A 15,314-nucleotide genomic window follows, 5' to 3' on the forward strand; every position below is an offset into this window, starting at 1 on the left:
CTAGGCATACCTAAAAATGGATGAAAGAATGAAATAGTTAAAATAAAATATACAATTCTTTGATAGCTTACAGCACTAGCTGAACTAAGCAAACTTAATAAATTCTAATATAGCTTTTATTTTACTTGAGTAAAAATTATTGACAGCTTTTTGATATTTAATAAGGACTTTTATGAAATTGAAAGTGTTGTAAGCACAACACTCAGCCAATATATGTCAGATAAGTCTCACTGGAATAGAGCTAGGAAATCAGTCCCCTATGCTGTTACTGGATTTCTTAAATGTAGCGTGATTTCAAATTTAAATTTGTCTTTTCATCTAGATTTGCAGCTGTGCAAGCAAGTGTCAAATGCTAACAAATCGACTGTAGCTTATTTTACAAAGGCAGAGGTTTTCTTTTGCTCTAATGTATGGCAGCTCAGGCCATTACCTTCACAGAAATGAAAGGCTTCCCTGTCCATATAGCCTTATGCTATAGAATTAGTAAGGAGTTGTTTTAAATGAGCAAAAAATCTTCAGAATTGCCTCTTCCTTTACTATCCATCCCTGTGGTACAGAGATAAATATTTGTATCAGGGACACCATGAAGCAGTGACACAGAAAAGAGCTACTCTGTATGTGTTGGCATAATGTCCCACCATGCACAGTAATTTGCATGTCACAGTTTAAAACCTGGATTATATTTTAATTTTTAAAAACCTTACGAATGCTTTGAAAGTTACCTCATGTTTATAAATAAGCATTTTTCTTTTGGGAAGCCTTCTTTGCTTTTGTTTTTTCAACTCTTTCAGAAATCATGTAATTGCTATGGGAGGGCAGGGGCAGACTGGAGAAGGATCAATAAACAAAAAAAACTAATGGAGCCTCACAGGGAAGCCTGTTAAATAAGGTTAATGTGTTGTGGCAGGATTTCAGAACCAAGCACTCTAAGAATTAATGTATAAAAGAACAGCAGTCTAAATCATTGAACTCAATATGGTTAATTGCCTAGCAACCATGAAATCACACAGTGACATTTTTACATTCAATTTTCAAACTAGAATATCACTTCATATAACTTAAAGTACTTCTATATGTAATACACAACTTGACCATTTTCCCCCCTGCTTTCTTGCAAATTTATATGTTAAGTTAAAGACTCATACAAAATCTTCTGCTTCTAAATGAGGAGACTAGCACCTTTGAAAAGTCACTCACACACAATGGGTGCTGAGAGTAAGAACAGAGATGTTAGAAGACCAGTAAACTTACTCGTAATCATCCTCACAAAAAGCTCTTAGATTTGAAACTGGTATTAGCCAAACCAAAAACATAAGCAAGCTAGACACTGTCCATGTCACAGGTCAAATCTGAGGAAATTTATCTTTTCCAGTGCATGATTTGGTTTATAATCATTGCAAGTCTCCCATGAACAGTCCTTATTACAAAGGCAGTTTTACAAATGTAATCAAAAGGCCCCTACTCTAAATCCAAAATGACTGATATACTGCACATTTGATGTACAGATGAAAATTAATTAATTTTCATCAGACACAATGGCTATTTTGTTTTATAGGATTAGTGTGGAATTGTCATATAGGTCTGAGTAAAAAAAAAATCGAACAGGAAACATAATGAACGAGGGGAGCATTTTCCATGTGTACCTCTGGAAAAAATCAATTCCACCAGCTGTATTTGCCTATTTTTATGCCAAATAGAGCACAAGAATGAGAACTGAGCACAGCCAGACTGTTTTTCTCAAAAACCTTTTTTTCTTTTGGAAGAATTGATGGCTCCTTCCTCCTGCTTGTTTTGATCTGTAACTGACACCTTTTCCCAAAATATGGTGCTGTAGCAGCATCTAATGAAGGTCCCTGCTTGGTTGGAAAGGATTGCAGCAAGCAGATTTTTTTCCTTCCCTCACGTTTAATACCGAAAGGACAGGTCCTTCATGTCAAACAGTAATAGCAATACTATGTACTTCGCAGAGTGCATCCTGGCACATTGCTGCTCCCTTGAGTCACAATGATGCACATCACACAACAGGAAACAGCAAAAGATTTTAAATATACAAGTAAGTAAATGTCTACCATTTTGTCACAGCACTAAATCAGTACCAATCTTAAAAAAAAGCTTTTTTCTTTTGCTCTTTGTCACACAGCCTAAACAGAATATTGGCTTATATAAGTAACTGCTGCTAATACAAAACAATGATGCCCTCATACCTATAGAAATAAAATAAAATGTAGAGGTCATAAACTTCTTCTTCCACAGTAGGTGTGCTTTGCTTCCTGTCATAGAAGGTGTTACCACTCTACAATGGCATATTTTAGTCAAAAGCCTTTCTTACCTAAAAAATGGATTCTTTAAATCAAGAATGTTACCAGATTTGAATCCTGTCTGGTCCACCACAGCCACAATCTGAATATCATAACTTTGTCTGCATCAGAAAGAAAAGTATAAAGAAGAGGTAATGGAACTAAAACAACTATAACATCTTGTGTGAAAAAGTTACTGCCTGAATAATAATCACTTAGTATAACAAGCAAAGGAAATTTATTTGCAGTGGTATCAGTGCAAGGGCATGATTATTTAATCATCTCTAAAGAAGTAAAATTTACACAATGCTTAAGTGATTTTAAGAGTTACTGGTTGAAAAACATCATAAAATTTTGCACTGTTAGTATTCAATAGTGAAAGATCTTTTTTCCCCTCTCTGACAAAAATACTATAAATTTCAACATTAGCATGTACAATCAGAGTATTATTTCATGATCAAAAATATCTAACTGGCCAAACAGCATTAGGTTCACTCTTGTCATAGTCCTGGGTTTCACCAGGAAGGATATTTTTCACAGGACTTTTTGCAAGAAACTGAGTTTACACAGAAAAGTAAGGAGGACCAACTGTCCAACTGAGAGCATACTAAAACGCTGAGGCTGGCCAAAGCTGGTCCTGCGCAGAACAGCAACTGCAGAGCTACACAGAGGTGGTATGTTGATCCCAAAAGCAGATTAGCTTTGTGTCAGGACTTGTTATCTCACTGCTAACACATGGTTAAAGTGCTTCTCATTCTCAGTCTGACAAGGCTGCTAGCTCAGGTGTCTGAGCCGTGCTCCATTGTAGATATGCCTTGTATATTGACATACTTAACAGCAGTGCCTGTGTGATCACTTTGTGACACACAGTGTTCCTTTTATATATTAAAATATGAATACATTTTACGTTAGAAGGAGACCTATCAAGATCTGTATTATTTATTTTCTTGGTGAGGAGTTTCTAAGCAGAAAATCTGGAAATTTAACAAGTCCCAAATCAAGTATTTGTTGCTGATGCGATTAAAGAGTCATGGAAGCATTACTGACAGTTTTTGTGTCACTGGAATCACCTGACTGGTCAGCATGTTTCTGGGGGAAAAAAAAAAAAGCTTCACCTTCCTATATCAAGGAGGCTTTGTTTTCTGTTACAACTATACATACACATAAACAAACCAGGCTGCAACTTGTGTCACCTGGTCACCTGAGGATTGTTTTCAAAGCAAAGTGTAGGAGTGGAGTTACCAAACATTTGACTAACAGCAGGAACAGCAGAGAAGTCTGGTGAGGAAATACGCCCTTCCAAAAGCAGCCATCTTCATTAGCCTCAGTGGAAGGACAAACAATGAATGAAAAGCACTATTCTTAAACAGGGGAGCACATGCATAAGGAGGGGTTTTTTTTCAGAATTAAAAATGTAATGGATCTGGGGTTAACTCTGCTTCTCCTTGTCTCCACACAGGACTTACTGAGAGACAAGGAATGTTGGGGCTTCAAGCAACCAACCAAGCTGTTGACAAAGATATGGCCAGAGGCTACACTACCAGAATAAGGTCTGGAAAAATGACTGGACATGACCTGAGAAAATTGCTGTGTGTGAAAGATAGCAAGGTGGAAAGCTGGCAAAAGCTGCAAGTAGCTCTGTGAGGGAAGGCAGGATGTGACAGGTGGTTAAGGAGAAGGTATATGTGAGAAGGAACATCCCGGGTAACTGGAGTGGAACATGGAGACCTTTTGGTGAGCAGTCTCACAAGGTCAGCAGTGCCTATGTAACTGTGTAGTGATACCATATAAACGGGTAATGGTACCAGAAATAACAAATGTGGGTACAAGCATACCCCAAATTAACTGGTGTCTCTTGGGTACCTCTAACAAGAATAGCCACACTACAGAATCTGCTTGAGAAGCTTTTACACTTACCGCTTATTGGCAACAAGTAAGACTTTCCCTGAGAGAGTTTCCCCCTCTTTAGCAAAGAGGGGCGTCTGAAGAAGGCAGCGTACTTGATACCAGTGAGTGAGAGGTTCTGTCGGTGCAGTGGACAACCAAACAGTTACCCTAAAACAAATGAGAAAAACTATCTAGACTTTCTCTCCTATCTTCTTTTGGAAATAATTTTAAGTTGTTAGACCTTTACGTATGTGAGGCCTCAACTGCTTATAATAAACTTTAAACTACCTTCAAGTAAAATGGGAGAGTGATGCTACCCTATGTTGGGAAATCAATACATTATGCCTCATTTTCTTTCTTTATCTATAATGTGCCTGTCACCACCAGATTTGTGTGCCTAAGCCAATTATGGAGATTCAAAAAGGAGACTTTTCAGACTCCTTTTTTTTTCTCTTCTTTCCACACTGCCAGGACAGAGAATCCTAGTTTCTCTTTCCTCTTACCACTCAGACAATTTCAACAAATTACAGGAAATGAAACTTTGCCCGAAACGTAGCGATGTGATTCTTCACAATTGTAGTTTTATCCTTAAACAACACTCCCCAAGAAGGTCCTATACCTAGTTTTCACTTGCAAGAGGTATTTCAAGAATATATTGAAAGGGGCTGTAGGTGCAAAGAAAGGGGTAACACAGGTAATACCAGGAGCCTGATCTACTGAGATTTCAAGTGCTAAGGCAAAGAACTTCCAGACTTGTAGAAACATGAAAGAGATGCTGATTAAGCAATTGCCTACTCCAAAATGGAGGCCTTCTCAGTGAAGGATTTCAGTCTGTTTCTACAAGTCTGCAATTTTCTATACTGTTTTAACTGATGTGGAGTTTCTGGTTCCTTTTTTAAGATTAAAAATTTTACTATCAGCTGTTAAAGTAAATACAAATGCACATATGTCCATTTTCTTTTAATGGATATACTATTCTGAATTCTTGACAATCCTCATTTCAAAGGATAATAAAAGGCATTTATCAATACAAATAAATAGAAGTGCATTTTACAATTTATTGAAAAAGATCACCTCATCTAAAACTAGGTCAATGTAACTGGGAAATCAACAAATCTTATCTAAGAGCTAAATACAGGTACCTGAAATCTACGTATTGACTAGCTGAACAAGTTTATCTAATTTTCACCTACTTACTATGCCAGATGAATGTCTCCATTTTGAAGTAATTGCCTGGTGCTGCAGTGAAAAATTTTCCCAAGCCTGGTGAAATTTTCTGCATTTCTATTTTGTTAGCTGGAACTTGCAACCTGCTTTCCTTGTTGCCCACAAACAAGACCAGCCCAAATAGGAAAATCTAGCTTATGATCAAATGCTGCTGCTTTACTTACAATGTAAAACAGAAAGATATATAATATTACAAAGAATCATTATTGTGTGGAACTGTGCATTTAGACCCTCAACAGTTCCTGGCTGTGGTCTCCTGTAGAAAATGTGCACCCCAATCAATGGCAAGCAAGATCACCACCATCTAGTTGTACTGCTAGCAGTAGGTTATCACACTTCTTGTTATCTCTAGAAGGCATAATTTCTTTAATATGATGGAATTACATTATAAACAAGGTCAGCACCAGATAAAGGTCTAATTCTGGCCCACTTTGTATGAAAGACACGATTTTTTCCCCTGTAGTTAGTATTTCATAGGAAGAATGAAGTACTTACAGTGATCCTACAAATGCCACATCAAACCAGAAGGCCAGGCCATGGATTAGTCCAGACTGCATCATTTGGAAAACAAAAGGGATTTCCACTCTGCAGGAGAAAAAACAATATGCTGCCAAAGTAAATTCCAAAAGGTACTGGAAATTCCACCAGAAACCTACCTTGTACTAATTTATGTATTTCCATTCTTATTCATCAGTTTACATCTCAATTTTCCATATATTTAAAAGGCTATGCTCTTTTTCTCTGTGTCAGTAGAATTAACTAATGGCACTGATTTAGGTATTAGGTTTTTGTGTGCCCTATTCAACAGTAGAATCAAATATGCCACTACACAAGTGTTACTGCATCATTTGTGGCAACAGTGCAGACTGTTATAAATACAGGGGTACAGTCTTTCCAGTGGAAAATTTCCCATTCCCAGTGAAGGACTTGGATTTAGTTTAAATACTATTTTGAACAGGAAAATGTTCCACTACAAATCTGACAAACAGAACTACTACTGGAATCAGAAGGAAAAAATTGAGCTGCTTGATCAAGAGCTGGAATATTTTCCCTTCCAAAAGAACTATTATTGGCTATGTAGTTGAACCCAAATCTCACCCACTCTTGCAGACACATATCATAAAATTAGCATTCAGGTATGAACATGTTAATTCTGAGAACCACTGAAGGAAGTGAACGCTAGCCAGCTAAAACTGGGAAGCAATTCTCCAGCTGTTTCCCTGCTCTTAGAGCAATTCTTCTCTCACTAGAGCATGTAATTTATACAATTAGTTGTGAGTCATGTTGAAAGAACAAGGGTTCAGAGTTTCAAAAACAGTCTGTGATATTTTCCCCTTATGACAGTGCCTTGCAAGGACTTGAAGTACTCCCTCAAGTTCTCCCATGAAAGGCAGGTCCTGCTTGACCAACCTGATCTCCTTCTATGACCTGGTGACCCACCTGGTGGATGAAGGAAAGGCTGTGGGCATCATCTACCTGGACTTCAGCAAAGCCTTTCACACAGTCTCCCATAGCATTGTCCTTGGGAAGCTGTCAGCTTATGGCTTGGATGGGCGTACTCTTTGCTGGGTGAAAAGCTGGTTGGGTAGCTGAGCCCAGAGAGTAGTGGTCAATGGAGTTAAGTCCAGTTGGAGGCCGGTCACGAGCGGTGTTCCCCAGGGCTCCATTTTGGGGCCATTCTTGTTTAATATCTTTATCAACTACCTGGATGAGGGGATTGAGTGCGCCTTCAGTAAGTTTGCAGATGACACCAAACTGGGTGGGAGTGTCGATCTGCTGGAGGGTAGGATGGCCCTGCAGAGGGACCTGAGCAGGCTGGACCCATAGGCCGAGGCCAACTGGATGAGGTGCAACAAAGCCAAGTGCCGTTTCCTGCACTTGGGTCACAACAACCCCATGCAATGCTACAGGCTTGGGGAAGGGTGGCTGGAAAGCTGCCTGGCAGAAAAGGACCTGGGGGTGTTGGTTGACAGGCGGCTGAACATGAGCTAGCAGTGTGCCCAAGTGGCCAAGAAGGCCAACAGCATCCTGGCTTGTATGAGGAATAGTGTGGCCAGCAGGAGCAGGGAGGTGATTGTGCCCCTGTACTCGGCGCTGGAGAGGCTGCACCTTGAGTACTGTGTCCAATTTTGGCCCCTCACTACAAGAAAGACATTGAGGTGCTGGAGCATGTCCAGAGAAGGGCAACGAAGCTGGTGAAGGGTCTGGAGCACAGGTCTTACGAGGAGCGGCTGAGGGAACTGGGGTTGTTTAGTCTGGAGAAGAGAAGGCTGAGGGGAGACCTTCTTGCTCTCTACAACTACCTGAAAGGAGGCTGTAGTGAGGTGGGTGTTGGTCTCTTCTCCCAAGTAGTTAGCGCTAGGACAAGACAAAATGGGCTCAAGCTGTGCCAGGGGATGTTTAGATTGGATATTAGGAAAATTTTTTTCATGGAAAGGGTAGTTAAGCATTGGAACAGGCTGCCCAGAGAAGTGGTGGAGTCACCATTCCTAGAAGTGTTCAAAAAACGGGTAGATGTGACACTTTGGGACATGGTTTAGCGGACGTGGTGGTGTTGGGTTGATGATTGGACTGATGATCTTAGAGGTCCTTGCCAATCTTAATGATTCCTAGTTTTTACTTTCATTATAAATAATCCAGCCACCAAGCCAGGAAACATGAAATTGCTACTCTACCCTTAATTGGTTTAGTGGTAGACTTGGTAATGTTAGTTTAATGATTGGACTGGATGATCTTAAAGGTCTTTTCCAACCTAAATAATTCTATGATTCTATGATTCTATGGTCTGGTACACCTTATTTCACAGATGTACTGAGAAGGAGGCTTCTCTGCTGTCGTTCTGGGACACAAGGGATGCAGGTTGGCTTATATATAAGACTTTCCAACTAAAGATTTGAAAGAGCTCTGGAGGGAAGTAAAGAGGTACTGCTGACTCCTGTTAGACTGGAAAATGTTTAAGAAAAAGAGATAAACAAGAGTTCAGCAAGGCAGCTGTGGTGTACTAATCATACTGGCACACCACCTTCCCTCCTCCATGTCCACCACCAAAGCTTCCTCTGTCTCTGAGCACCAACGATCAACAGCCAGTTACAGAAATGAAAGATTAAGAGTAGGTTGCTGGCATCTGCTGACCTATGCAAATCTTCCTCAGCAGCTTCCATAAAGTTAACGGTGTACTTCACTGTCCGGGCCATCAGAATTCTCACATCAAAAGTATCCTAGGGAGGTAAAAAATAAAAGGTTGCAAGTGTTATCATTCTGTCTTGTCAGCATATAAATTTGTTTTCTGTTAAAAAAAAGGGAAAAAAGACCAGCCTTCACCCCAATAAACTTATTTTAAATGTTTCATTTTTTTAGCATCCCTTAGAACACTGTTAGATTTTGCAATATTATCAGGATTTAATTATTTGATAGCTTACATACCTATCAAAGACTGTTTTATTCAGCCTAGAAGTAAGAAAATTTGTCCAGAAGTTAATCACTTGTAAAAAAAAATTGGTGGGTTTATTTGGCTGATTTATTTGAGGTTGGTTTTTTTTTTTTAACCTACGCACATTTTAATGTGCTCTTCTGCACTGGACAGTTCAGTAAGCTGAACTAAGACAGTATGGAAATACTTAGAAATTAAATTATGAAGTATAGTAAGCAGAATTACTTAATACTGATTGTCCTTTAGAAAAAAGTTAGTAGTCCATCAGCAAATGAAATCTTTTCCCTTCATTTTTCTTTCTTTAATCACATGTACTAGTCCTAATCTATCACTATTCACAAGCTCTTTCATAAGAAAAGCAAACTCTTAATGTAAAGGCTTGTATCACGTGCCCCCCAGGGAATCCATCTAAGAACTAAAATCTATCTACAGATTTTAGGGGGAAGACAAGGACATGTGTGATTTTTTAAAAGAAATAACAATTTAATGTGGCTTTTATTGGGCAATGCATTACTGATGTTCAAGGGAGGAGAAATCTCAGCTGAGAAACCAAAGCCAAACATGTACTTCATACAGGATGCAAGTATGTGCCACAGTTCTACAGATTACTCCATTCTCTAACTGAAAGCCAAAGAGCCAGCACTGAGAATGACCATGCTATAGTCAACGATATGGCTGAAATTTATGAAGATGAATGAGTTTTCTCTTATCCATTTCAAGAACTAAAAGCAGTTGAGTGCAAAAGGTCACTTCAGTAGTCTGATGGTCTTTCCAGATTTCTGGACAGGTTTTAGGGTCTCCATGTGACAGCAGCTACACTGCTATTGCTACTTAAACTAGTTAGCCTAAAGCTAGCAAAGATTTGTTGCAGTCAAATTTCTGAGAGCAAACCTTTCCATTACACCTACACTGAAGCGCTATACTGGGGCAGGGGCGTGGGGATTGTTTAGTTTTTTTCCCAGACAGGTGAGAAGTACTTCTCCCGCATTCTTTCTAACTAGGTACCACCTAGACTTTTATTAAAAAGAAAGGAGAATGGCAGGTGCTAGATCCAAGTTACAGGTAAAATAAGGATATTTACTTATTAAAAAAAGGTTGTTTCATAATACAGAAACCCATTTGTTTGGCTGCTTTCTCTTTTCCTTTAATTTGTGGATCAGAGATGGGAAGGGAAAAATTAAGGTCAAGTTACTTGTTTAAGAGACTAGAAACACTGAGGGAAGCTAGTTGTCTGTTAGGAAGACAGTTGTTCACATGCCATGGCTTCCTAAAGTGTGCATATCTCAAGATATCTGTTATTCATAGCAAAACCAGGAATATTACATGTAGTAGTTAACCTTTGATAGGAGGTCTGTTCACACTGGCAGAGTCAGTTCCTGGCTTTCTACTCAACAGTCACAGAACTCTGTTAAACAAGGAGGCTACTGTACCTGTAGGATTTTGTGGAGGGGACAAGAGAGGGAGAGGGAAAATCACAAAAAATAACCCCCAGCCATACAAACGTACCACAATAGGTTGTCGGAAATACTCATCCACAGCTGCACTGCGCAGACTGGTCAGGTTGACCCCATAAAAGCATTCTTGGTACCTAGAAACAGTAACACATACAAAGTTTAGGGAAAAATGTTTTTTTGTGGGTTCCAACCAGAACTGGGCACAATAACTGTAAATGGCAGGTGAAGTGTGGCTATGCATCTCTTTCCCTTTCTCCTGTCTGCCAGGAGGCCAAACTGCAACCCTCCCTAGCTTACTTTACCTTCCCCACAGACATCTTATATAGCACTGAGGTGACATGATCCCCTCAAATGGACATATGGAGACATTTCACACTATGCTTCTGGAAGAATCCACACAGCAAGCAGAGAATAGGGAGAAGGGCTGAGGCACTCTTAAGCTACTTTTATAATCTTGAGCGATTCTAGAATTGGGGGTGGACCTTGTATAAATCAAAATAGTGATGAGTACACCTGTATTACAGGTCTGTTCCTTTTTATTGACATCAAAGGGGAAAATGAAGGTCATCCTATACCCACTGAATGGGGAAAAGAAATAGTATTTTTATCTTACCAATTTATGCAAATGTGCATTTAATGTATATTCAGACCATTTCCAGTATGAAATTTGAAATTAAAATATACATGCTTGCAGTAATCTTCCTCCTGCATATAACCCTCTTATCAATTCATTGAAAAGTTTAATAGGTAACTTTCCTTCCAGATAACATACACAAAAGGGGATGGAAAGGGAAAACAGCAAGGAAGCTCAACTCCTTGTGATGGAAGTGTCATCTAGATACAGAACCATGGTCAAGCCTTCCAAGTCTTCAGGAGCACTTGAAAAGGGAAACTCTAAATGTTTGTTCTCATTGTTACAGTATCATACAACTCTTAAACTATCATAACTTTTTTCAAAGTGGATGAGTTAGTCTAAACCAATCTGGCAATATCCCTTTAATACTGATAAATTCTGCATGACTAGTTCTGTGCTAATTGCATAAAGGGAAGATGCCCAGATGACTGCCTTAAAGATATCTGGCAAGATATCTTTAAGGAAAGAACTCAAATAAGCACAACAGAGGAAATCAGCTGACACCAGTAACTACAAGTGATCTTTTACGCTTTTCCATATGTTTGCTGTTCTGTATAATTGAGTTGCTTATTTATCACTGATGAGATACACAGACAAAATACACACTATTTTTAGCCACTTGCTGTATTTTTATGCTTTGTATCTTTCTATCTTTGCAAGGTTTTCACCAACAAAGAGAGCAGTCTGCTCTTCTATGGTAGACTATACATTGTAAAGTTTTTAGGAATGATTACTGGTAAATACAAATTAATATGCAACTCTGAAGCACAACAGTAAGCCAGTCTATAAGCCTGAAGAGAAACAAAACATACTTACACAGTCTTATAATTACTATTACTCTACAGATCCAAGACAATAATTCTAAGTGTATGAGAAACATGCAGCCTTTCCTTTAGGCTATGCTAACTGCTGCATCTAATGTTAGAACACACAGCATGATTTTTGCATAGGATTTTGAAGGTCCTAGTGCCTTTACCAGGTGAAAGTTCAAATTGCAATTCTAGCTATTCCTTTCAGTCTTTTGCTCAAGTACTATCATCCAACTGGATCCCAAACCCTATCCAATCTCTAAGACACAGGATATAGATTTAGCTAAATAGGAAGGATTTATTACACACAAAACACACCTTCTGTTCTGAGTAACAAAGCTGGTCAATGAATGAAAGCTGTTTCTTGAGGCCTGGAATTAGAAGCTTAGCAAACCACAGGCTGTCACCAACTAGTTCCTGATGGTTTACTTCAAATATCGAAGAAAGCCCTGAGAAAGTGCTTTGTCTGAAATAGGACTTCTATAGCTCTGGATCTATCAGGATATCCAGACCTCTCAATATTAAGAACTTGAATATCCTAGAGTGGTGCAGAAGCAGAACTACTGCACTCACTCAGAACATTTTGATCCCACATTTGGTTGAAGACATTAGAAGCACATTTTTTACAATGAGGGTGCTGAAGCACTGGAACAGGTTGCCCAGAGAGGTAGTGGAGGCCCCATCCCTAGAAACATTCAAGGTCAGGTTGGACGGGGCTCTGAGCAACCTGCTCTAGTTAAAGCTGTCCCTGCTCACTGCAGGGGGGTTGGGCTAGATCATCTCTAAAGGTTCCTTCCAACCCAAAGCAGTCTACGATTCTATGTCAAACAGAACCTGATATACAAGGAGTATCATAAAAGTTAATTGTGTGACATTTCTGTGGTTAGTTTGGTTGAAACATTCTCATGAAGAAAATAAAAGTAGATAATAAAAGGATCTGTCAAAAGGGAGACATCCTTTTGCAAAGATGGGTGGAGGAAAGACTGCAATATCTTGCAATTTAGATACCAATCTGTTTGCTATCATAATTACAAAATATTACTACAGTCTGTGGCTATAATGTCAATGACAAAAACATTCTTGGTCCAAAGAAAAATTAGTTACTAAGGCAGACTTGAAAAATCTGTTTTTCCCCTTTATGCAATTCTCTGAAAGCCTTTCAGTGGTTGACAGATAATTCAGCTTATTAAATGTATGCACGCAGAATATCTGGAATCAAACCATGCAGGTAGCTACAGATTAAGTTTTCCTTTCTTTTTTTTTTTTTTTAGAATGCAGATGGTGTATTTGTGTTAACAAACTATAAGAAACTAATCTAGCTGGACTATTCAGTCGCAACTGTACAATTCTTAAACAATAAAAGGCAGCTGATTTTTTTCTGACCACCAATAACATTACTATATACGTCAGTGTTCATGGAGATACACACACTTACAATGTATCTACCACACAGCACACAGGTATTCCATAGATGTCTTATATTTATAACAAATGAAGATGAAGCATCCCAAGCAGTCTGAAATTAAATGCTTTCATATTGGCAGTAACATCCCATCCTATATAGACCTGGAAAAAACCCGCTATATTTCTGCTTCAAACTACTAAGTTTGTATCTATTTTCTTTATTAAGTGATAAAGAATCTGCATCGTGGTACAACATTGTGCTTCAGCCTTGTAATTTACAGTCTAATATATATGACTGACATGTCATGTATATAAGCAAAAATAACATGATCTTTGTGAAGAGGGACCAGAATGACAGTTGAGATGCAAAAACTTATCAGAAGTTACTTCTACCTTCTTTTTTCAGTTTCTTAACATAGAAAAATACTGTTGCAGTTTTTGTGATTGTAAACATACAATGCAAACATTCCACAGCTGGCTCACGCTACACAGTGAGACAAAAGAGCACAAACTGGCTGTATAAAGTAACACTGCCAGCAAAGGATTCAGTATGTAAATCATGCAAATTTCTCTCACTCCTTTAATCACTATAGAAATTGTAAGATTTTGTCATAGCTCTACTTCAGAGAGTCAGAAGAAACCTTCTAAGTAGGAGCAGTTATACCATAACCTGGGCATAGAAGAAAACTTTGTCTTTAAGAAACCAACAAATAGGTTTAATGAAGAGCACTTAATATTCACATTCCACATTGCAAGCTGAAATAACATTTGAAAGACTGCATTTATGATCTTCCAGAAGATTTTAAAATAGTTAACACTGGAGTTCTACAGTACCTTTTATCCAAAACCTTTAAATAATAATCTATGACTGGCTAATTTATAAATTAACTGATCTGTATCACATGAAGGAGTAGAGATGTTTAAAAATAAACCTGCCCTTTGCTGAAATGGAATCACCTCAATTTGTCCTCATTAGAATATTGCTGTGTTTCCTCCTATATAGAGCACAGCAACAGCTCAACAGTGCATAGTAGCAGTAGGACACTCCAAGGCAAAAGGAGTACAACTTCTAGTTAAAGGTGCATGAAAAATTTAGGTGGGCAGAAAGTAACTACCAAATTGAAAATTGTTCAGTACATGGGAATTAATACTTATTCTCTGTGAAGACTACCAAGGAATCTTTCCTGTGCTCATGCACCTGGGACTTCAGGCAATATGATGATCACCGTCTGCAGCATACTACGCTTTCGTGTAGCAAAGGAAACACTAGCACCTGATTCACAGACAACTCTTTCTTGCAATGGATGCTCCACAGAGTCAATTTCTCGTTCAAAAAAAGACCCAGTCAGCTCTAGCACTTTCTGACAGATCTTTCAGACTTGCACAATAAACAGTATGACTGTAGACCAGAGCAGAAGTGAACATGGAAAACATACAAGCATTCTCTTCCAGTGTTGACAGATAGTTTATGCTGAATCAAAGAACTGATTTATTTTTTAACATCTACTGAATCTTTGATAAAAATAAAATAACATAAATAATCATTACCAAAAATTGGCTCTGGAGTAGTGTTCCACGTACAGCTGCTCATCAGAAAAAGGAGCCAAATGAATGTCACTGTATGTTGGGAACATCATTCCTAGTAAACAAAAGATAATACCAAGTAGGAAGGCAAGTGTTCAAGAAGGGTTTGGACAACATTCTTAAATATGTGGTTTAATGTTAATGTTGTCCTGTGTGGAGTAAGCAGTTGGACTCGATGATCCTCATGAGTCCCTTCCAACTCAGGATATTCTGTGATTCTATAGTCCCTACAGACATCTCTATAGGAGTGTCTTCACTAGCAAGAAACCACCAGTTCAGATGTAGCAATTGTCATACACTTCAGATATCTTAACATTCAGTTTCATTAATATATATGGGTTGCTGAAATATGCATATGCTAAAGCAGTTAGTAAAAATCCCAACACAAAACAACTTAAAGAACAAACCAGAATACTACATAAAGTCCTAATAATTTTATGGTCCTGTATCAAATGTTTGAATTATTTAGCTTCCTTCAAGTGAAGTGAAATCCCAGCTATTAAACACCTTCTCAACACTCTCCAGTGGAATTATAGCACCTTCTTTGCTTATAGCTAACCTAATAAATATAACACCTGTGTGAAGGAT

The 15,314-nt window shown here is 38.5% G+C and overlaps 1 protein-coding gene across 1 annotated transcript in view; it reads right to left on the reverse strand.

Moving 5' to 3' along the window:
- LOC104024735 (histone-arginine methyltransferase CARM1) overlaps nucleotides 1-15,314 on the reverse strand; it is a 77,727-nt gene continuing 62,413 nt past the window's right edge. Inside the window, 9 exon segments of the mRNA XM_075726441.1 lie at nucleotides 1-10; nucleotides 723-780; nucleotides 783-805; nucleotides 2,330-2,419; nucleotides 4,215-4,352; nucleotides 5,907-5,996; nucleotides 8,544-8,629; nucleotides 10,348-10,429; nucleotides 14,691-14,781. Coding sequence (XP_075582556.1) covers nucleotides 1-10; nucleotides 723-780; nucleotides 783-805; nucleotides 2,330-2,419; nucleotides 4,215-4,352; nucleotides 5,907-5,996; nucleotides 8,544-8,629; nucleotides 10,348-10,429; nucleotides 14,691-14,781 — 668 coding nt within the window.

The sequence above is a fragment of the Pelecanus crispus genome, chromosome Z, assembly GCF_030463565.1.
Source record: "Pelecanus crispus isolate bPelCri1 chromosome Z, bPelCri1.pri, whole genome shotgun sequence".
In the NCBI taxonomy this organism is placed as follows: domain Eukaryota; kingdom Metazoa; phylum Chordata; class Aves; order Pelecaniformes; family Pelecanidae; genus Pelecanus; species Pelecanus crispus.